The sequence below is a fragment of the Heliangelus exortis genome, chromosome 2, assembly GCF_036169615.1.
Source record: "Heliangelus exortis chromosome 2, bHelExo1.hap1, whole genome shotgun sequence".
Lineage (NCBI taxonomy): Eukaryota > Metazoa > Chordata > Aves > Apodiformes > Trochilidae > Heliangelus > Heliangelus exortis.
Genome location: NC_092423.1, coordinates 139,882,546 through 139,906,962, shown reverse-complemented (window position 1 = coordinate 139,906,962; position 24,417 = coordinate 139,882,546). Strand labels below are relative to the sequence as shown.

The window sequence follows — 24,417 nt, the reverse complement described above, 5'->3', positions numbered from 1 at the left end:
TTCCTATGTTCAAACTATAATTACCTTTGATCTAATTTATAGTTATAGTTGCTCAAATCAATTTCTGTGCAGGACAATCAGAAAGCAAAGATGTCAGCAGCCAATGACATGGTGATACAAATGGGTCACCTAGAACAACATGGGAAAGCAGTAGCAGAAGTAGGGATAAAACCCAAGCACATCACAAACTCTAATATTTCCACCTTCTTCTTCTAGCTCAACACCACCTCCTTCCTACCATTCTTTCAACCTCACTTTTCCCATCTGTCTATATGACTTCATGACTTCCACAACCCATGTCCTTTACCTTTCCATCTGCCTCTAGTCACTCTCAGTTCTTCCCTAACATGGCTCTTCAAATTTTCTAAAACACATCTCCTATGTTTTTCTTCCACTTCACTCAGGTTTAGATTTTATCCTCCCTCATAGCACCCAGTTCTAGCAAAAGGCAGACACAACTCAAGCAAGATAAATCTATGTTTGGCCAAGCAGCAACATAATACAAGAAGTACTAAGCAATCTTGCTAGAGATGCCACTACCTCATCCAACTTTGCTCTCATCTGCAAAAGAAACAAAACAGTCCAGGTTCTCTTTGCCTACACAAAAAGAAAAGAGAGGTGGGAACAATGCAACCTGATGAAGCTACTTAGGTCTTCCTTGTACTGTCAACATACCTAAAACACATCGTGATTAATTTTACTTCAAGAAATCTGGGGACTTCAGCAAATTTACCGCAGCTTCTTACAGACCCAAATAAATCAAATGCTTGAAAAGCTGAGATAGTGATCAGAGTTTACGTCCAGCATCCGTGCTAATCCAGAAAGCAGAAGGAGAGAGAGAGCAGGAACAAAATGCTGACACTCTGGCCACCTGAGAGGTCTCCCAAAGCAGGGCACACTTGAACTGGCTAAGTCAGCCTGTGTCCCAGTCACCTGGGTCCACTTCAAGAATATAAAAGAAATCTGCAAGAAATACTCTAGTTCCATCAATCTTTTGTTGTTACACTAAAAATAAAGAGTGCTATCTGGACTTTGCATGGAAAGGACACAAATCGTGGCTAATTTATTTTTAAAATACTCATTAAAAATGAAAAGAGAAGAAGCAGTAGGAGCCCAGTTATTACACAGGTACAAGAAAATCCAGTGGCACAGGGAGTTTCCACAGACAAAGGATCTCCCACAGTCTATTGTTGGAAACACTGTGATTCAATTGCTTATTTCTTGCTCAACAGGCTGCTGATTCAACCAGAAGAGGATGCTGATATGTTTCACCCTCTGCATTCCACCTACTTTAGCCTAAATCAACAAAAAAAACCCTGGCTTTTAAAAACATGTGACTGTATCTCATCCTAGTTCCTAGTTATTTACATTACATATTTTTTTGTAAGATATCATCTTTTTGTCAATGTCATTTAAAGGTACAAATAATAAAATAGTAAATCAGGAATTTTAACTGCTGCTGTTTTATTATCTTGATAATTTCCAGTTGGACAGTCACTATAAGTGGGTGGTTAGAAGGTGAAACACAGAATATAGCACACTTTCATATTCACTGATCTATAAGGAAACTACAGACCAGAAAAAGCGACAACATACAAACTCACAAAATAATCAGCTAAGTGTGTTTTGCAGCTTGAGACAAATACTGTTAACATGGTGTATTAAAAACAGTCTGCTTCTGAAAAAGAATGACTTGCTGCAACTCCCCAGAGAAAGCCCTCAGGTAAGGAATTCAGATGGAAACAGGGAGCAAGCCAGTGGAGGCTATTTTAAACCTAAACCTCCCTACAGCTACCTCCAGGTGCAGTCCTAAATTCAGCAACAGTATCTGTTTCCCAGAAGCAGATCTGAAGCTGTCCCTGACAGGTAGCTGGAAAGGCGCTCTGCAGTTCCAGAGGCACCGCATGTCACTGTCCTCCAGAACACAGCTCTAGCTGTTACTTCTTACAGAACAGATTGTGTCTCTGTTCTGCTGCAGAAGCTTCTATACATTCCTTTCTCTTGCTCAGAAAGGTTTGCTCAGGATACTGGCAGTGAAAGATACAGAAAATTCCCTAGAGCAGGAAACGGAGATGGAAGTGTGACTGGAGACTAACAGGTTAGACATTACCAGCTTTATAATCCACAGAGTCTTAAATGTGTTAAATGTCTTGGAATTTGAATGAAAGAATAGGGAAGGAACTTGTTTTAGCAAAGCAAGGATAAGCCTTTTGACAAAAAGTAAAAAGCTACACTAGGGAAAAAAAAGGGGAAAAAAGGAAAACCAGTCCTTCCAGCACTGCATTTTTTTTGCACACAAGCACAGATATGCACACAACAGATGACACTAAATCCAGTCCTAAAAATCCTGAACACATCATTGCCCTACCTAAACCCACAAAAATATCTCCAGTCAAGCAGTCAGATCTGTTCTTGACTTAAAATATCATGAGTAAATGCATCTGAAGTAAAAAGGATTTGCTTTGCTGGTAAAAGCACTGGCTTACTCTTTATATTACCAAGGATAAAGAAGTGTTTTGTTGATGCACAGGAATAATGAAAGAAGTCACATTGTTGAAAACCAATTCAAATTCCTATTATAACAATAAAACATCAATCAGTTAACAGCTTACAACCAAAATATAAACCTACTATATTTCACTGAAGTCTCAATATACACCATTAACCTCTAACGATGTGAGGACTATGGTATGTTTTAATAGAAATCCTTAAAAAGCATTAATATTATATAAAAAAAGAGATAGGGGAAAGAAGTTGTGTTCCATCCAGTTTCTGACAAATTTAAACTAGAAGGTCTGCAATTACTGTGACATCTGTGTTGAGATGTATATTTATAGAACTGCATGGAGAACAGTGACTGTATTTAATGCTGGTTAACATTTACTGATAAACAGTTTTCAACTCCTTTTCAACATGTAGTATTCAATTCTTTGAATGAAAATTTTTCAGTCAAGCATCTACCTCAGGATAATTCTAAAAATTTATTAAAAGAAAACTTCTCTACAAAATAAAAAACATGTGGGCAGCTCTTGGAACAGAACTTGTGGGAAATGCATTGCTTTGCTTTCCCGTTTTTGTTTTAAAATAGCAAAAAAACAATTGGAAGATAATAGCAAGACAGGCTTAACGGAAAAGCACTACAGCCTTCATGCTTTGAAAAATAGAGTTTATATCTTGAAGGGAAATCAGGGATGTGCTTTTCCCTTTGCAAGAGAAATCGATAGAAAACAGACACCTAAAAGTCTATTTGCAGACACCAAAATAGGTTACTTAGACAGCTGAGGTCTTCAGGCACGATGTGGCCAAAAAAAAAATTGAAGCGACTGAGTACAGACTGCACTAAAATTGACTCTTTCAGCGTCCGGGATCTGCGGTGGAGCCTTCCCTTCGTAGGTATTGAGCCGGCTCGCTGATGTCCAAGCTGCGCTGATCAGAGAAAACTGGGGAGCGCTTACAAGAGGGTGATGAGGGACAGACAGCCCGGGAGGCAGCCGCGCACCGGCATGGGGGGAACGAGGTTCGAGAGCCGAGAGGGTGAGCGGAGCACGAGGGCCAGAGACCGCCGGGGGGGCTGGCAGGGACTGACAGGAGCAGCACCGCCGGGGGGATGCCGGGGGGATGCCGGGAGGATGCCGGGGAGGTGCCGGGGAGGTGCCGGGGGGGTGCCGGGGGGGGTGCCGGGGGGTGTGCGGGGAGGATGCCGGGGGGATGCCGGGGGGATGCCGGGGGGATGCCGGGGGGATGCCAGGGGGATGCCGGGCGCTGCCTGGCGCAGCCCCGCACAGCGCAACCGCGGCGCCCCCTCGCGGACAGCGCCACCGCCGGTCCGGTCCGGTCCGGTCCGGTCCGGTCCGGTCCGGTCCGGTCCGGTCCGGTCGGGTCGGGTCGGGTCGGGTCGGGTCGGGTCGGGTCGGGTCGGGTCCGGTCCGGTCCGGTCCGGTCCGGTCCGGTCCGGTCCGGTCCGGCCGTTCCCCTAGCGCCGCGCTCCGGCCCTCGGGGCTCTGCGGGTACGTTCCTTATAGGGACCTGCTCGACGGGGAGTGCTGAAGGCGGGGAGGAAAGAGAACTCCGAATCCCGGTGTGCGGCTGCCCGACCCGCGGCGCCCTCCGCCGGTCGGGGTTTGCTCGTCAGGAGTTTGCGCAGCCCGTGCTGTGCGTTTCATCCCGCAGCCCTGGCACCCGCTGTGCAACCGCAGCCGCACTCTGAGCCGAGCTAGAAACCCCCTGAATGTGCTGAAATGCAGCAGCTCTTGCAAAAATGAGCGGTCAGGTAGAAAACGAGACCCTAGTCAACTGAGAGAACAATTAGCCACCTCACCCTTTAATAAGCACCAGCAAATTCGTGTGGCAGGAAGACACGGGAAAGCTCCATCAGTGCCCTGCTGCTGCAACCACTTGTTTATTCCTGGCATCAGCTGCCACATTTGCTCGGCAGCTTCCATCTCCCATACATGAAGCAGGTATCATCTGAGACTACGGTGTCTTAGCTACACATCCCTCAGTCATTCCCAAACACTACTCATCCCATATTCCAACCAGTTCAAGAGTTTTGTGGGGAGGAATTAGGAACTGTAACACAATGCATGGGTGTTAGGAAGAAAAACTAACATAGTCTCTATCTTTTATCTATCTTTCCAACTTTTGGTTTTAATGTAACTTGTCTATCTATTAAAAAATACTATTTAAATAGAAATATATTTTCATTACTTTAATAGTAAAGTGACAGTTTACCTGATTTACTGTTTCTTCAGTTGCTTTCATATAGTGATTAAGTTCTCTGTCCATTGCAGCATATTCTAACATGACCTTTTCCATACTGTTAACATCTTCTACATCATCTGCAAAACAAAATATTTTGTATATGGATTATCAGTTGTATTATTTTTCAGGCAGCATTTTTTCTTTACAGATATGAGGTATTAGTGCTGTGAATTTCTAAAGCATCTGTAGGGAACAGCAGGTGTTTTCAAACTCCTCAAACATGCACTTTTTTCCTATTTTGCAACTGTAAACCTTGACATTTCTTGGGTAACTTGAACAAACAGCTTACTCAGAAAGACAGTTCCCTGGTTTCATGTGAACAAGAGAGAGTGTGTAATTTCATCTACCAACACCTAGTCATTAGGCAATCAGGATATTTTCTGCAAAAGTTTTATTTCATGACTCATCACATTGCCTCAGAAATAGTCAGAAGAAACTTAAATGCCCTCTCAGTACAGTATAGTTCACATCTATAATTAGACCCCTTATCCCCAATAAACATAGCTACTGCAAAAGCAAAACAGAACCAGCTTTTTATAACACATAATGGAAGACTGAATAGCATTGGTGAATCAAGCAGTAAAACTGTAATTACCTGTGAAAATCAATGAACATGGAACATGTGCTTAGTAACTCACATCCACTTTTATTCTCCTCTGAATTCCTGCTAATTCCACTGCTTTCATCTCTAACTACACCTCTGCCTTCCCATTCTAATGTTGCTGTGCACCTGCTTAGTTGGATAAGGAGCCATGGACAAGGCTGAACAGGTGCAGCTGTATCTCCTGAGATAGGTGCCTGTTCCACACCAAATAGTGCCAACTATGAGGACACCCAGCCACGAGCCCATAACCCATTTTGGAAATTAATACATTAGGAAACATACATTTCTACTTCTCCTATTTATTCCTACCCTGCAGTTTCTAGGTATAAAGAAAACTGCTGGAAGCAGCTGGAAGCCATGAAAGAGCCCCAGAGCCTGAGGTGCAGCATTAGGGGTTATTTAATGGAGCTTTCTCCTTTCAAGCAGTTTAAGTAGCCAACCTGTGCTGTTATTATTTAGGAAGAAAACTGTGGCATAGCTTTTTAAATTACTCTTTTGTGAAGAAAGGAAAAGATCTTCTGATCTAGCTAGCTAGTGTACTTTAGGCCTAAATTGCTAATGATATTAGTATTTTACAGCACAAAAATCCACCTCTGCAGAAAGCTAACATAAAGTGTTGTGTGTGGCTGTCTTAGCTTGAGAGCAAAACCTGAAACTGTTGCTGAAACACATCACTCAGGGATAGGAACTTCATACCATAGGAAACACTGGTGTATCCAGAACACAGAGGAAAAAAAGCTATGATACATTTATACAAAAAAGTTATATAACGAGCCATACTACTTTGTGAACATGGCAATTACAGTCATGATGTTTCCCTTATTTATATATAGGCTTTGTGTGTATCTATTTTTCATTAAGTAGATGAATGGATATTGCAGACAGAATCTTGGCATTCCTGCCACTTTCTTCTGAATAATCAGCAGCTCCTTCTCCCCTTTCCCTTCCCTCCCACCCAATTTCCATATCCTATCTGGTAACTATGATCATGCTCCTTTTCCTTCCTGCTAAGGAGCATATGAAATGCCTCCTTCAAGGCTGACACAAATGGCACTCCATGAATCACAGGAAAGGTTTGTGAAGCAAGTTAACTGTCATTCTCCTCCCATGGCCAAAATGAGTCATATCCATGACAAAGAAATGACAGTAGCCAAAATCTTTTATTTTTAGGGGAAGAGAAGAGTATTGCTAAACATCAAGAGAGCTGTATTAACACTGTCTTTCCTAAAAGTAAAAAAAAAAAAAAAAAAAAAAAAAAGTAAAAAAGCTTCAGATAAAGAATAAAAATGTAACAAGTTAGGAGATGCACTAAAACAAAGCTCAAAGAAGTGGAACACAGCTCAGGCAAGAGAGACACTATCTGTAACTAACTCGTGCCCTGCATTCTTCACATCCTAAGCATTCCACCCATCCATCTTAAGTCTCAGAGTTGTTCACTGCTGTCTCCCTGTTGCTGTTCTTTCATGCACATGAAGTATGTTACATATTTAGGGAAATCACTGAATGTGTCACTAACACATGATCATAGCCTGCCCTTCAAGGCATTATGGACATAAAGACATATCTTGAGGACTACAAGCAGGTCAGTTATTGCCCATCCCCTGTTTTTGCTCTTTGACATATACCAGAGTCCATTTTCTATCTGCAGTCCAATCCATAGTCCAAGGTGCTGAGAGCTAAGAGCAAATCTGCCATGTTGGTCCCAGTCATTCATCTTCCTGTCTCCTAATCTAGATTCAAAAGAAAATTTACATTACAGGCTACTCTATTTGCCTTTTAAAAAACTTGTGTCATCCCACGTTACACACTGCAATAATGTGCTGTGCCTGGCTCCTCTGCTCCCACCACACTCTCCCTTCTCCTGATAAACTAACAGCACTACTGCCCCTCCCTGGTAAGGATCAGATGCAGGGCAGAGCTTGGGTCAGTGTGATGGGAAGCTGTGGGTGACTGTAGGGCCATGTAAAGTTTCAAAACTCACCAAGGTAGGGAACTCAACACCTTCAATAGACTCCACCATAGACTTATGAGAACACACCAGTTCACCTGATCTGACTAGGGCTTATCTCTCTTCATCACCATCCCACAACTCAGTCTCCCAAATGCCACCAATCCATCAGTTTAACAGCACTGTAATAGCAAGAAGAATCAAAACTTAATAATTCTATCATGCTTTTGAGAGACTAAAAAGGCATCATCTATTACCTACTCTGCAAATCCTGTTGCTGCCTTTATCCAGCTGTGAGGAAAGCAGGAGAGATTCATGGGAAAAGGACTCAAGGCACCATCTCTCTTCCAGCAGACTCTGACCATGTTATCTGCTGAATGCCCTCCAGCCAGACTCCAGCTACTCTACAAAGTACTCAAATCTTTCATTCTGCAGGCCAGTAAGTAAAATTCAAATGTTTTGCAAGTGCTGGATCAGTGCCTTTCTGTTATCTAATCAAAATTTATCCTAATCTTGTTTCTAACCCGTATGTAAGGAATGCATTCCAAAGGCTGCATATGCTTTCAGCTACTGCCACAAAATACCATCCAAGTTGCACACTGTAGTTAAGTCTCCTTGCTAGCTAGGCTAAATAAGTTGAGTTCAGTAAGCTTTTCTTCACAGGCCATTACCCTCACAACCCAGAGATTATACATTTTGCAGTATTAAATCTTTTACTCACAGAAAGCCCAGTTCAAGGCCATAATGTACATCGTGCTAAAATTAGCTGGCTGAAGATGCACATTTCATGATAATGAATCCCATCTCACAGACTTTATGATCTCTTTTTATAATGGGAATGGGTATATTATTCTGAAAAGTCTTCCTAAATATTAAAGAACAAAATTACATAAAGAGACTAGCAGGTGTTCAACTTCTCAATTCTAGTAAGAGATCAAGCTGATCGTGCTCAGGTGCTTTGCCTTATTGTTGATTCAGATTGTTATGTATGGGCTGTGGATCATGAACCCTGTGGTGTTAAAACAGAGGCTGCAGCAATAGGATGGAGTCAACTTGGTGCTGGTTTAATACTTCCTATCTTAGCATTCATTTAAAATGACACTCATTTATCCAAAACTTGCATTTCTTTCTGACATCTGAGTTCATATTTACTTTAGGTCCCTATATATACCCACAAGCTAGAAAAATTTCTAAAGATTTTTCACAACTACCTATTTTTCTATGTAGAATTTATAACATTATTATTTTCTTATTTAGGGTATTACAGCTGTCTTGCAGCTGATCCACAGTAATGGAAAGAAGCATTCACTTCTACCACAGACTGTCTCAAGCACACAATAGGCTGGAATGCCATACAGAAAGGCCCTAAGCCTACAAATATAACAGTACTTAACATGAATGCTTAAGCACAGACATGGATTAATATAAATATATTTATATATATATATATATATACTCATCATTACAGGATTGCCTAACAGAAGTCAAACTTTCAGTTTAAATCAACCAGGACATTGTCAGTTCTACCTCTTGCATTATATATTAGGTTGCTTTGAATTTCAGGGCTACACACCAGGTGCTCCCATCATTCAAAGTAGATGAGGAATAGTATACCATTGCCCACAGATTTTGACAGTAGGTTTCAGACTTTTAAAACACACATAACAAACATCTGTCACTTGAGACAGCAGCAACAGCAGTAGTAGGCAGTTGTCTTCATGTGCACCAGCAGCAGATAAAACACACACTTTGCCAGCAGGTTTCAAGTTACTGCTGACAGAAGAGGAACACTGACTCCCAGACTCCTTGATTTAATTCCATCTTCTGAAGGAGAACGTACACTCTCAAATCAGGATACAGCTAAGCATTTTTTCTGTTTTTAGCAAGTACTTCATTTTCAAAACCAGAAGTGTCAAGAGTCTCTCCTGTGCCCCCAGTTTTGTTCTACTCAAAGCTGCTGGTAATTCCAGTTGGACTAGACTTCTGGAAAAAAAAAATCAACAAACCCATAGTCTTTAATAATAGATTCACAAAGCACTTGGAGAAGACAGTAGCAAGATGTCCCTCTACTGTCTAGATGCTCAGCAGTGAGAAGATACAGACCTGTGTAGGAGACCTCTGTTTTACTTCTGTCCTTTGCCTAGATAAACTTGAACCTTCCCATGGCCCTCCAGATCAGACAGACCAACAGGAACTTAAACAGGAGATTGACTGCTTCTGCAGCACTGAGGGTGCATCTTCCCTTTTTCCTCTGCAGATACATGGACAGTGCCTCGGAAAACTCTCACTAAAGGAGATTTCTTTTGAAATCTCATCTCCCTGGCTTGTAGGATATCTTACCTATTAGGCTGCAAAAAGAGCAGAATGCTAGTACAGAAATTTTTTAAGTAAGAGAAATTAGAAGCAATAAAAAGGAACAGCAAAATTCAGGAGAAAACCAATTACATCTCCTGGATGCAGATGTCCTAATATTAAAATCTGAGAAATGGTTGAAAGTAGAATGGCCAAAAATCTCCATGGAGCCCTTTGAATAGGGATCTAACCACTGCAGTTCCTAAGAGAAGAAAAATTCTTGCTGAGCAGAGGGCCAAAAATCATACTGGGAATGTCAGCTGGTAGAATAAAAGGGAACTCAGGGCACTAATTGCAAAATTTCACTCCAAGTAACAGACAGAAGCTACTTACTGCTGAAGCTGTCCAAAAGAAACCTCCAGCTTCTCAGGAAATGCCTTAACTGGACTGTAAAGTACTTTGAGCTGGATTTTCCTCACTGTCCCCTAATGAAGCCATTCTGCCTGCAAAAAAGCTTTCATATACATGGCTGGAGACCAAGCATGCATGGGTGATTTTACAGACCAGTCCCTTCACTTAATAACCAGCACTCCAGTGAAAAGTAGGTATGTCTTACAAATGAAATCACATCAATGAGAGAAGGAACAATTTACTCCAGGTGGCCTCGTCTAAGTAAGGAGGATGATCAAGATGACCTCTGGAGGTCCCTTCCAACCTCAACCATTCAGTGATTCTGTGGCTCTCCTCAATATCCAATAACTTTATCTATAAACCATACTTCTGGAACATGGTTGAAAGTGACTTCAAGTTCAAGCCCTCTCAAGCAAAGAACAAAGCTGAATCTGAGTTTCCAATATTCTGTCAAGGTAAAAAATCTAAGTGGAAGGAATAAAAGTGAGAGCAGTGTGAGATACAGGACTACCAAAACTTGTGAAGACCAGCAAAGAACACCTTTATTTGACTGGGCACACAGTTGCACCAAAACTATCACATGTGACTAAGTTCTGAAGCTTCTTCTTATTTTCAACTGGGCTTCCATTAAGAAATTGCAAATCAAACTACGATAGTTTGATTTGGGTCACACATGTTGCTGTACCTGAGTAAAGTATTTTGAGATTATTTTTTTTTTAAGTCAGGGCATTTCTTTTTAGTCTGGATTTAAACAATTGTTTTATTCAGCAAATAACTGGAAAAAAAAATCAATTATCCATTTCTCCCTGCTATTTTTTTTAAAGTAAAATGAGCCAGTAAGGTGTCTTAGATTGCAGACTGCTCTTAACAAAAAAACCCAAAATCAAACCAAAACAACATCTTGTGTTACAAGCTATTTTCAGTCTGAAATGGGATAAGACAAGATTCATTGACCCAGGAAGCTCAAGCCAATCCCATAGAAACAAAACCCAAATATATGATATTGCAGAGAGAGTCAGCATTCAATAGAAAGACCACATAGGGTCTGAATGCCCTGTCTGAAACATCTCAAGGCGACAGCATTTTCAGTGAGTAGGTGCTGCACACATTCTGAAAACAGAGTCATCTCAGAGTGGCACAAAGAAGCTGAGGCACCCCATATTACTAACCACTTCTGAAAATAACTATATTATTCTATAATAAAGTAATCATGAAACTTTTGCTCATCACAAAACTGTCTTAAATTCCTTTGCCAACAGAACAAGGGCAACAGCGATTCTGAAGCAACTTCCGTACAGTATTTTTTTCTCTTCAAGACTACCACAGGAAAGCTAAGAAGTCATAATGATCCAAGTTTAGAGCTGAGAGCAGTACAAAAGTCTATCTAAACAGAAATTTCTGTGACAGTATCCAAAGAGACTGCAAGGTAAAAAAGGGCAATGCCTCCTATTGACACTGTGGCAATAACTAATGAAATAAATGGGTTCTTGCATGTAGTTTGATTTAGCAAAACACTCCAAAATGTGCTGACATGCTCTGCTTTATAAGTATTATCAAACACAAATAATTTAATTTGCTTTGGTTTAATTTAAGCTGAGGCACACAAATAGCAAAAAGCCATAAGCTAACCTCTTATGCAGATAACCAGTTTGCTGTGGAACAGGAAAAGAAAAAAGCATATCATGTCTACATTTGTTTTGATATTGTAACCAATATGTACAAGACATAAAGACAGGTATGTACCCCCTTCCCCAAATAAAAATGGATGCTTGCTTCACTAAATATTAAGGCCCATACAATTCCTAGGCTACTTCCCTCCCTTCAGACAAGAGACCATCATCTGAACAAAACCTCTCCTATCCTTATTAAACTCTAAGGTCCTGGCCTCATGCAAGCAAAGTGCTGTCCCCCATACAGAACATCCAGTTCAGCACAAATCACACACTGCTATGGTACCTGAACTGCTAACCAAGCAGCAGTACTAAAGCTAGGGCTTTCAGAGCCCATAATTCCTCAATATGACCAAAAAAAGAAACAAGAAAAAGCAACCCACAACCTCTTACACAGACGAGGCAAAAGCAATGACTGGACACATACAGCAAGCATAATGAAAACCAGCAATTCATTCTGCCTCTAGCAGGCCTCCTTCACTTAAAACCTCTTCTGTGAATTGGCAGAGCTCCCTTTTTGGCATGAAGATCTGGCACGTGGCACTCATTCTGCTGCCTGCATACTGGTAAGTGACAGCTAAATCCTTCCATTGCTGGAATTTCACTCCCCACAAACTTAAAACAAAAAATTCTCCTACTATGAGGTGTTGCTACTTGGTTATCATGTGGAAAATGCACATCTCTGTGCAAAAAAGGGCAATGCAATTCTGTATTCCCTGGGTCTCACATATGCAGAAATTTATAATTTTGAGAGGAACAAGGACTTTATTTGATGGCTTACAGAACACAACAGATGACAGCTTCCCAGTATGTGTGTCAGATAATCCTGTTATCTTTGTCCGTAGTAGGAAGTAACTAGCTTTGTGGGGGGCTCATGGCATTTAAAATGGCAGGTTTTCTAAAAAAAAATAAAGAATATCAATTGAAACCAAGTGTGGCAATGTTCTGTAACTAGATAGGAAGAAGTAGAAAGCTGTCTTCTGTACTTATACAGAGCTGGTAAACAATCACATGGCTATCAGACACTGTATTAATAAAATAAATTAATCCCAGAACTACATGACTGAACTTGAGGTTTGTATAGATCAAATGCACCAGCTGAGAGAATTTTCTTCCCTTTGTACTTATGTGCTTTTGAATTTCATTCCCTTTCAAATCCAGCTTTCTGTAAAAGAGACTGGGCCAACTCTGTGAACTCCAGTTCAGTGGAAAGGAAGCCTTGATTACCTTGATGCATCAGGACAGACTGCACACCTCCAACAAAGCATGGGTAAAAGATTTATCTCAAAATACTGATGAAATACTGAATTTAATTGAGTGATGGCCCACCTAATTCACTCAAAAAACAGCTGTGAATTAGATCCACACCCACAAGTAATAACTTTTTTCCTTAAAGGTCTTGTGAAAATGTCACATTAATCTATCCATATAGCAAAAAGTCTAGTCACCCACTGCTTACTAAGATGATTAGTAAGGAAATCACAAGTTAAACTTTATTCATCTGCTTAAGAAAAATAGGAAAGAGTTTGCAAGGTTGATTTAACTCAGAAGATATTATTGTCACTTGACATTTACATGCAATGTATAATTCCATTCCCACATACAGTCTGGGGAAAGCCTGTTAAAATACTTCCTTAATGTGTGAACGCTTCTTTGAATTGTGCTCTTTTCATCTGCCACCTTCTCCTTAAGCCAGCTGGCTTCTTTGTTAAGTCTTTTTTAATATAGTTCATTATATGTAACTTATGGAACAGTTTGAGATTGTCAGCTTCTATGGAGTGCTACAGCACATGGATGTTTTGGAGCACTCTGGAGCATTTGTTGGTAGAGTCAAAGTAAGGAGGTTCACTCAGAGGTATCCTGAACAACTCTAGCATGAGACTAATCAGAAAGACCCTCTCTCTCTTGTTGTTTTCAGCCTCATGAACTATCCCTCCTTCGATTTATGTACCAGACAACTCTTCCATTTGCAAAAGCTTACACCTTTGTGGAAACTACAGAAGTTGCTTACATGAGAAACATAATTAGGAAGGCATTTAAATATCTTCTGTCATCCAGAACATGATCAGTTCATGTTCTTCTGTCATCCAGAACATTATCATATTGTCCTGCTTAATCCTTTTGCTGTGGTTTTCTTATTTCTTAGCTCTCCTTCTCCTTCATTACACATTTTGTAACTAATTGCTACTCTCCTTTTTTCTTCATCCTCAACCAGTTCCCTCATTTCTGCTCATTTTTCTTTGAGTATTTGGTTTTTTATTCTTTCTCTATTAGCAAATGAGATCTTCCTGATGATCACAGGATCCCAGAATTATCAGAGTTGGAAGGGTCCCCGAGAGATCATAGAATTACAGAATGGTTGGGGCTGGAAGGGACCTTAAAGATCCTCTAGTCCAAACCCCCTGCATGGGCAGGGACACCTTCCACTAAAAAATCTAATCCATCTCTCTAGATCATCCAGTCCAACTCTCCCACTAAGGCAGGGCCACCTAGAGCACAATTCCTAGGACTGAATTTAGTGGGGTTTTGAATATCTCCAGAGAAAGGGACTCCACAAGCCCTCTGGGCAGTCTGTTCCAGTGTCTGTTCACCCTCAAAGACTGCGATTGTCATCACAAACTCTTGGAGTCACCTCCTACTTTCTCCAATCCTTTTATATGATAGCAGCTCTAACAGATTCACAGACATTTTTATTTTATTGGCAAAGATCCATTAAGACACAAAAAACACCCACACTAAGACAACAATAACAAAAAAGGTGTGAGCTCACTAATCATTAACAGTAACTGCTTGTAGTGCACAATTTGGGAACCAACCTAATGCAAGCAATGCTCAAAGAGTTGCTGGGGCAGCCATGTGAGCAGGGGCAGGTTGCATGCCCTACACAGACACTGGTGCTGTATGATGTGAGTGATGAATGCCTGACACTTGTCCAACATCTAAAGAGGAGCACAGGGATTGTTCTTTTTGTTTGTCGTATTGATTGATTGGTTTTAAAAAAGGGGCTGATTGTATACTGACAATTTTGCAAATTCATCCCTATCTTTACATGGTACACAGCATGTAATTCAATCACAGGCTCTTTCCAGACCAACAAGCATAAGACTGAATCTGGCTAACTGCACTTTTCCTTCAATAAGCTCTTTCAATATTTCAAAGAGCAAGCAAGAAAAATCACTCAGTGCCTGGAACACATAACTTACATCAAGCTTGACTAAAGCTGCTCAACCTGTGAAGTAAGAGATGCCAAAGGTAACTTTCTACTATCTACCAATACTATCCTGATGATTTCTGAACATATTGAACTCTTTGATTATAAGACAGAAACCTAAGATCCACTGCCTGAAAAGTGAAACTCAGCTTATGAAGAAAGAAAATACAAGATTCTCCATCAAACAAAGCTGGACTGTTTATTCAGAGATGGGATGAATTCTCTTATAACTTCAGTTGACTTTTTGCTGAACTGTGGGTTTCCCTGGTAAATTTTCTTCCCATAAGCAGCTTTAGTAGAGCATTTCTTCAACCACTGTAATATTTTCTTTCTTCACATAGTACAATTTATTGACCCACTAATAAAGATTGAACTGTCCTCCTGTAGACATGGCTAGAGGATCCACTCATAAATTTTATCTAAGTACAAATCTTTTCTTAGCATCCGGTGTATATTTTAGTAGCTCAGACCAGTTCATACCAACTATAGTGGTTCTCGTAGATGTGATAATTCCTATTTGTTAATTCACAAAAGGTAAAAATTCTATCTTTGCTAGGCAGTTATATTCTGTTGCCTTTTATTTTCCCTGCACACATTTTTTCCTGCCTGCCTATCTCCTACCTTTTCCAACCACCTACTGCCGTTAAACACAACTCAATTTTTATTTCTAGACTCTTGCAACATAATTTCCACATGCACAGAAGGCACAAAGAAACAACACAAGTTAGTATCTACACAGGAGTTTGAGATATTCAGATGTTCATACATCCTCTCCCAACACTCCTAACACCTCTTTTTATAGTAGGGAAACTGCTATAAAAAGTGAACTTCAATGCCTTGCCCAAGGCCACATGGTAGCAATGCCAGTTTAAAAGCACAGTTGTTCCTAGCCTCAAGACCTCAGGAAAATTGGACTTTGAGCATCTCAGTTGTGTTACCCTTTTCATATAACACTATTAGGAGTTCCTTGCTCTTCTTGAGAGAAAATGGAAAAGAAAATAAGAAGAAAGCAAAAAAACCCTACGAAAATTATAATAAAAAATATTTTGAATCTACGGTTTGGTCAATCAACATCTGCCTCTCCTCCAAAGAATGGTATTTTTTATATGCCTCAGTATCAGCAATTATAAGGAAAATACAAGCCTTATATGTGATTCCAACTGATTAAGCAAATGTTCCCTTTCAAATTATTGCAATTTAATCAGTACATATTACAATTCTCATTCTTCACTAGATCATCAGTGTGCTATACAATATTGGTGTAAATGGAAATGTCACAAAACCTGGATTTGAGTCAAAATGCATCTTTAAGGTGCATCAAAATGCACCTTACATCTAAAATTTATTTCTGTTCATCATGAACAATAGCACTTTGACTTTTCCACAGAAATAGCTACCATATTTTAGCTACTGACAATACTACATTTGTTTTAGCAGGTGAAGAGGAATTTCCTTTTTTTTTTCCTGGAGTGATGGATTTCCTTTCTTTTGGGCTTTTTTTTATTTTTAGCTGAAAATATTAATTCTACATACAATGACCAAAAAAAGTTATAAAAAACGGAAAAAAAACCCTACTTGCAAGTTCTTGAATTGTTGTCAAGAACAAGAAGAGAAAGGAAAAGAAAGGGGACAAAAAGAGATGAGTGTCCTGTGTCTATGGTGTCTATTTACCACAATTCAGATTTCAGAATAATCATGTCTACATAAGGGCTTCCTTCATGTTTTGACCAAACATTGAGAACATTTAAGCATAATGTTCACTTTTAACCCAGATAAAGCTTTCCCTAATGGAAAGCATAAGAAAAGAAATACAATTCTTTATATTCTTAATCTTTCTGAGTGCTGCCAAACCCAGACTTTTTCCTACTTTTGTGGCTTTTTTCCTCCCTCCCTAGTTATTTAGGCCTACAAATAGATGACTGGAAGCTAAATACTGATCTAGTCAAATTGATAAAAATGAAAGCTTTCAGAGCAGGTTCTTCAAAGCCCACACTACTTTCTATATATACTGTATGGATCCACATGCAAGCAGGAGTTAGCAGTATTTTCTTTTTTGCCACATTTCTGTGGCAGAAATATGACAATAAGAAAATGACAGGTTAGTATACTACAGAGAATATTTTCGTACAGTAAATTATTCAGATAAAATATTTCTCTCTGGCTTTTGTTCAAAGAAGCTGATTTATCTTCATGCAAAAGAGCCCACACAAGACCTCTGCAGTACTTCATAGTATTTTGAAGCTGGAACAGACCATTAGGATCATCTATTCTGATCTCATGCATGGCAGAGGCCAAAGAACCTCACCCAGCAATTTCAAGCCCATAACTTACAGCTGTAAGCTCACTCATTCTCTCAAGGTTAACATCACTAGTGTGCAGAGGGTCTGCAAAAAGGTCTATACAGCATTTAAATCCCACTTATGATCTATTTTGAAGCCTACTGAGAATTTATGAGGTCCAGGACACCAAGAAATTTGCAGTGACTATGGGTACATGAGGTAACCCTCCAGGTGACTGCAAACCTCCGTATCTCATAGTGACCTTTGGGGGAGAAAATTACCCACTGCCTTGGGAAAACACAGTAAAAAGTACAAATATACACAAATACATATGTATTTATATAAAATCAGTGTATGTGTGCATATTGAATCAAAGAAACTGTGATGAAAACTGTGCAGTTTTCATCTGAGCACAGACTGGAGTCCTGACAAAAACTGGGACTGTCCAGAGGACAACGTTCTGTTCCAGTGCAAGCTGTTAGTACATTTCCATGAAAATGCACTAAAGAAAGTTGTCCAGCAAGTTAGCTTTAAATCAAGACTCGATCTCACTCTGAATTATACTTTCTAGTGCAACCACAACATACCAGTTTCATTCAAGAATAATTCTATGAAATGCAATGATCTGTGTTATGCAGGAAGTCAAAGCAGGAGATCATGCTAGTCCCAACTCAGCCTTAAAAATCTATGATCTGGTAATATTAATTATTTCCCTCCACAATTAATCTTAATCCTCCATTCATTGGTTAGTGTTATGAAGTGTTATTAGTACGGTGACACGGGACAAACACTTCTAGCTTCATTCTAGGAGTGTTGGTGTAGAGCACTGCAAGCTGAACACCGCAGGTGAAGGGGGAACGGCACAAGCTGCAGGAAAGCCTTTGCTGCCACCTGATGGATTTCTCTTTCCTTAGAGAAATGCAGAAGTTGAGGAACAAAGGCACTTGGAGACACTCGGCTTGCCGAGTACCCAAAACAAGAAAGAGCCAGCAGAACAAAAGCGTGCTGCTTGATAAGCTACTTTCACCTGGGTGCACTGAGCTCTTTGGAAAGTCAACATTCCAGCTGGGAAGTAACAACCCCACACATCTGTTTCTTCCCACTTTGTAAGATTACAGACTATGGTCAGGGTGGTTTTTGGATAAATATAAAAATAGCATAAATCTTTCATTGCAAGCCATGCTTCTCCAGATTTTGAAACAAGGCACATTTGCAATTTCTCATTTTTCAGACAGCTTCTATGAAGAACAGCCTTCAGAACCAACCAGTGTGTTCTAGAAATAACCTCACAGTGCTGGCTATAAATGTTGTGGCTATAAAAACTTTTGCACTGTAATTATTGAAGAACCAAGATATAGCAAAAAATTATTCCAGCCCCCTCTTCTAAAAATTTTGGTATTCATTGAAGAGCATAATACACAAAATGTAATTTTTTTGTCATCAGAAAAGCATTTCACAAGAACCTAACCAATCCACTGTTCCAAAAAATAACATTATTTGAAGAATACATAGTGTGACACCATTTACCTAGCTACTTCAAAATAACATACTTATCTTCCTCAATGTTAGTTGAAATGTTGAACACCTGTAAAACAATCCAAGAAGAATAACATGACAGAAAACCAGAATTTTTGAGAATCTGAAACATTTTATCCCACACACCCAAAAATAGAAGTTTACTTTAAACAGCAGAAAAAGAACCTTCCAAGAAGAAAGATGTAATTTTGGTGCCTCCACAGAGTTTGTGCATGCCACCAGTTAGTACCACAGGCACTGGTGTAGCAACAACCCAGACCAGTCAACCAGCAGCTTCTGGGTGTTGAATGCCTGAGGTCAGAAAGAAACTTCCTCTGTGTACAGCTCAGTATGGTGAGGGAATTCGTGTAACTTCACAGATAGCATCTGGTAGAAGCTAAAACAGAAGGGTTACTGAACTTCAGGGATCACTGGTCTCTCTTTGTTTTCTACAGTACCTTGTATCCATCATAAACAGAAAACATTTTAGTATAGCACGCATCAGTGAAAAGCCATTTATCTCCAGGATGGACTTTGACATTGCACTCATACATTCTGCAACAAGAAAAAAAAAAAAATCTGCAACCCTTACTTGGAATTTAATCTCACTTAAAAATCAAGTGAATTCTGAGAGACTGAGGCATACTCTTGGGTATTTCAAATCAAGGTAAGATTGTTCCCTCATGTCAATAAAAATATATTACTCAATTTTAATGCTATTCATACACTGCATATAGAAGTGTTTGTTTGCTATTCACTTCCTCAGGATGAGCCCCTTTACAGAGATATGGGCTCACAATGGAAAAACAAAGCCTGATTCCCTTTACAGGATCCCTACAACACAGGACACAGCTTTGTCCATTATGAGACCACTATGAGGAGGAAAGGGACCTAACAAAACCACAAGTTGCATACCAAGGATGTGCAAGAAAACATCTTGACAAAGCTTATCTTCTCTGGAAAAACAGTAGGATAGCAAATCAAAGTTTAAGTCCTGGCTCCTTTCCTCAGTCACCACTTTCAAGCAGGTATACTATAAATACTATAGAGTGTTCTCTGGACAAGTACCTTATGTTTTGTTTATTTTTATTAAGCACAGTGATCTCTAACACCATGGAAAATAACAGAGCATACAAATTTTAGAAGCACAGGTGTCATCAGGTTTATTTCTGGATCCCCAAAAAACCATATCATGGTCATTTCAGAAGAAATTTTCCAATGCTAAGATTCTGAAAGAATCCTCTAGTTGAATTTTCATTGAAAAATAAGTTATGAAAAAAAGAGAGAATGGAGGAAACAAATTAACCAAACCCATTTTACATTCAAACACATTCAAGCCAGAGAGTCCATCCTTACACCTAAATTTGCACCATTCCAGAGAGCAGGGTTTAGGTCAATGACAGTGAAACTTCCAAGGAAAAGTCCCTGGATCTCAGTGTTGAACAAAGTTATCAAACTCAGTTATATAGACCCAGTTATTGCCTGGGTCAAGGCAATCCCATTCACTAATCCAGGCTGGGAGGAGAAAGGATTGCAGACAGCCCTGAGGAGAAGGACTTGGGGGTGGGGGTGGACCAGAAGCTCAACATGAGCTGTCAGTGTGTGCTTGCAGCTCAGAAAGCCAACTATGTCCTGAGCTGCATCAAAAGAAGCACTGGCAGCCAGTCAAGGGAGGGGATTCTCCCCCTCTGCTCTGCTCCTGTGAGACCCCACCTGGAGTACTGTGTCCAGTTCTGGGTCCCCAGCATAAGAAGGACACAGAGCTGCTGGAACGTGTCCAGATGAGAGCCACTAAAATGATCAGAGGGCTGGAGCACCTCCCCATGAAGCCAGGCTGAGGAAATTGGGGTTGTTTAGCCTGGAGAAAAGGAGGATCCAAGGTGACCTTATAGCAACCTTCCAATATCTGAAGGTGGCTACAGGAAAGCTGGGGTAGGGCTTTTTACATGGGTGTGTAGTGAGAGGACAAGGGGAAATGGTTTAAAACTTGAAGAGGAGAGGTTTAGGCTGGACATTAGGAAGAAATTCTTTAATTTGAGTGATGGTGAGACACTGGCACAGCTTGCCTAACAAGTTGTGGCTGCCCCCTCCCTGGCAGTGTTCAAAGCCAGGTTGGATGGGGCTTTGAGCAGCCTGATCTAGTGGAATGTGTCCCTGCCTACACAGGAGTGTTGGAAGGTCCAAACCTAGACATTCTATGACTGAAGGTGATGATCCTCAAGTCTGACTGTTACTGCTACAGGTTGCTGCAATGTGTTTAGAAAGCCACTGTATGTATGACTCGTGGAAATTCCATAGAAACTCATGAACTGCCTATTAGAGGCTGCCAATAATTTCATAAAACTAGGCTGACCACTGTGTCTATACTCTCTACACTCCCTCCTATGTCCATAAGGGTTAGCAAAGTTTAGAGTGTAACACCATATTAAGACAGCAGTGAGAGAAATCAAATGCTGTGGGTAACTTCACGGAGTTAAACCCCACATTGAAAAAAAGATCCTATGTTACCAGTTTGGCTAGTACTTAGCAGGCATCATGGCACAAGTGGATCCCAAGCAATCTGGAGAAGAGGAAGCAGTCAGTAAAGGCAGGACATTGCACATGGTGAGATGCAGTGCAGCACACATGAAGAAAAGCAGAGACAGCTCTGATGCAAGGGGACCAGACAAATGGGATAAGCAGCTGGAACTGAGGTTATGCAATAGGAAACAAGCAGACAAGCAGGAAAAGCCTGAGCTGTAAAGGGCCAACTTAATCTGGGGCACATGCCAAAGAATTGTATCACTAACACTCTGTAAAACCCATGGGCCTACCCTGTACATAGTGAGGAGCAGAAAAATACTTCGAAGTGTGGGAAAAGAAAGGAGGAATTCTCAAGCAGACCTTGCTATTTCTACAGGATTACTACTAGGTAATACAGCTGGCAAGGAGCCATGGATGGCAGCTGAGTGCCAGTGCAAGTTTAGTGCAAATTTTTTAAGAAAAAGAAACCATCCCCAAATAAGATGAGATTTCAGGTACAACAACTGCTTCCCTCCCAACTGTTCTATGCTCCAGGGCCTCTGGACTTAACAGTGGGAATGTGATATGGGTGCAAAGATAGTCCTAGACATCAAGGAAACATCTTGCTCTCTACCTTAAAACCTGTTCAGCTAATCAGACAAAACCCTATCTGTTAATGCTATAAAAAGCTGTCAGAGGTTTTATACTAAGAAATCCCTATCACCTTGTCTGTGTTAGCACACACTTCTGCCCTCCCAATTATTTCCCATTTGTTCTGGACATTGCTCTCAGTCTCATACAGCTTTGTCTCCAGCCACAGACAAAAGCAATGGTCCCTCTAAAGAGCAAGCTGCTAGGCTGGGCACCTGGAGATGACCATGAGTCTTCATTTCAGTATCTACAGATTTCTCTACTTCACAGTTCTATATCCTTGAGAAAGTGGTGCTGCTTTGTCCTGAGGAGTCAGATAAAACTGCCATCCTCAGCAAGATGGCAGAATTTACACCAGATAACTCCAAACAGAGCTGGGAATGGGAGCCTGTTGTGGATATGGCAGATCTGCACTGAGCTTGCATCTTCGCATCATTATCAGCAGATCAGTCAACATATAGAGCAGGTTACACTAATTACAAAAACAAAGAATAAGACCTATCCTTCAAGTACTTCATATGGATGCCCAGCAGTGCCTTCTAATTCTGCAGAAGCACTTTAAGTAAAGGAAGTTCCTCAACAATGAGAATTTAGATTAGCAGAGCAAACAACTGTTCCTCAGGGTGCAGAGATATCAACAGGGGGCTTACAGTCCAACATTAGGAGCATTAATATTGAGAGACATCTCCAAACAATGACAAACTCAGCAAATTCCTTCTTCAGTCATACCACTATAGCTCAATCAACAGATGGAGGATAAATTTAGGAAGATGCAAATTACAGTAGAACTTGCATGATTTTTCTTGCACTATAATTAATTTTAAACATCATCACCTTCAAATTCACTGTGTATTAGGACAATACAGAAAATTATATAAGCATGTGCTTAAATTTTAAAATATCCAGACCACTCTGAAGTTGGTGGACCACTCAAGAATTTCATTGTTTCCTTTACTATTTTTCTAGGCTGGGGCACAGAACATTCAAGAGTGTTTTGACAACAGGGTAGACATAGTGAAAGCAACTGTGTGCAGTCTGATTTTCTGCTTATATGGTTCTTATATAGCAAAATTTTAAAATGTTTCTACACCACAGTGGTATTCTTGAAAGAAAAGTATAACCTTTAGGCAATGTCAATATCTAAAGGTAACTAGCAAAAAGACCAAGATGGACATAAAACTTACCTTTCTTTTGAACTCATTAAATAAATGAAGTTTTAAATTAGCTGTTTCCCATTTAGATTCAGTTTGGTAAAACCAGTTTTCACTTCTAGATACAGATCCTTAATCTTTATATTTGTGTCTTTGCCAACACATGCTCACACCACTGTGAATATGCTCAGTGCTAAAAGTCTGTAGGTTGTCAATGGACAGGCAGGTCTTAACACTTTCTTCACAGACATCAAAGTTAATTGAAAAAAAAAAATATTTTAAGGATCATATGCATTAAAATTGACTAGTCTTCACCTAAATTAGCATCAGCTAGCAGAAACTCTGCCTTATTTTGCTAGAGAGCATCCATGTTCACATTCAGCAATGCCTAACCTGAAAGGTAACATCAGTCATTTCTTTTCCTAAACCTATAGAGGACTAGGACATAAATGTGTGAGTGGGCTAAGCAACAGAATCACTGATGAAATTAAGACTTGGTTAAATACAATTTTAGCAACGAATCTTAAAGTAGTCTAAGTATCTCATCCTTATGGCACACTGTGAACAGTGGATTCCTTAAAGTGACTTGGGAATGACTGTAGTGAGAACCAACTTAAGGTTTATCTCCAGAATGCAGCAGCATTGAACAAGAATCTAGAAGATCTGAAAAAAAAGTGAGGTAGTGCAAAGCTCAACAGACTCTGAGGCCTAATGAGAGGTCTCACAGACATTTCAGAGTGTTTTAATTCATCTGTGATTATTTTGCTTTTGACTCTTCATGTGAGGTCTATTACTTACAATTTCAAGTAAAAAATCTGTACTTCCATATTATCTCTCACTAGGAATTCCCAGCACATCTCATAGCATTAAATAAAGCTTAACTGGACAGGAAAAACTTTGAATTTACTATTGTGTTCCACTGCAAACAGATGTAAAGAGAACTATAGCGTAAGTACAGAATAAAGTGAATCTGCCTGGAAATATTGGGTATTAAATCCTTCCCTTATTCATAATAAGCAAAAAGCATATTTTTATTAGAACTATTTTGCAGAAAGTAATAAAAAAAACAAGTTCAAGGTCATGGAGAATTAGATCAATTGTTAAATTCTGTCCTACATTTCAAAATGTGGGACCACGTGGTGAGAGGCTATATATCTTTAGATCTTCAAAATAATCTGAATTGCAAATTATATTCATGAAAATTATTCCCTCACTTCTCTATATTTCTCTGACCAACATTTACTGCAGAGTTACAACATTTAATTATTCAGTTGAAGCCTTCCCTTCAATTCCTCAGAACAGCTGTGTCCAGTGAGATTACTTAATCTTTCCGGATTATATTATAATCTAACAGAAAAGAAAGTTAAAAGCTATTGGGGAATATACCAAGTTAATAGGAAGTTCTGAGCAAATATAATGTGT

The 24,417-nt window shown here is 39.9% G+C and overlaps 1 protein-coding gene across 1 annotated transcript in view; it reads right to left on the bottom strand.

The window, feature by feature from the left end:
* NSMCE2 (NSE2 (MMS21) homolog, SMC5-SMC6 complex SUMO ligase) overlaps positions 1-24,417 on the bottom strand; it is a 127,245-nt gene that overhangs the window by 95,580 nt on the left and 7,248 nt on the right. Inside the window, exon 3 of the mRNA XM_071738373.1 lies at positions 4,732-4,838. Coding sequence (XP_071594474.1) covers positions 4,732-4,838 — 107 coding nt within the window. The remainder of the gene's footprint in view (positions 1-4,731; positions 4,839-24,417) is intronic.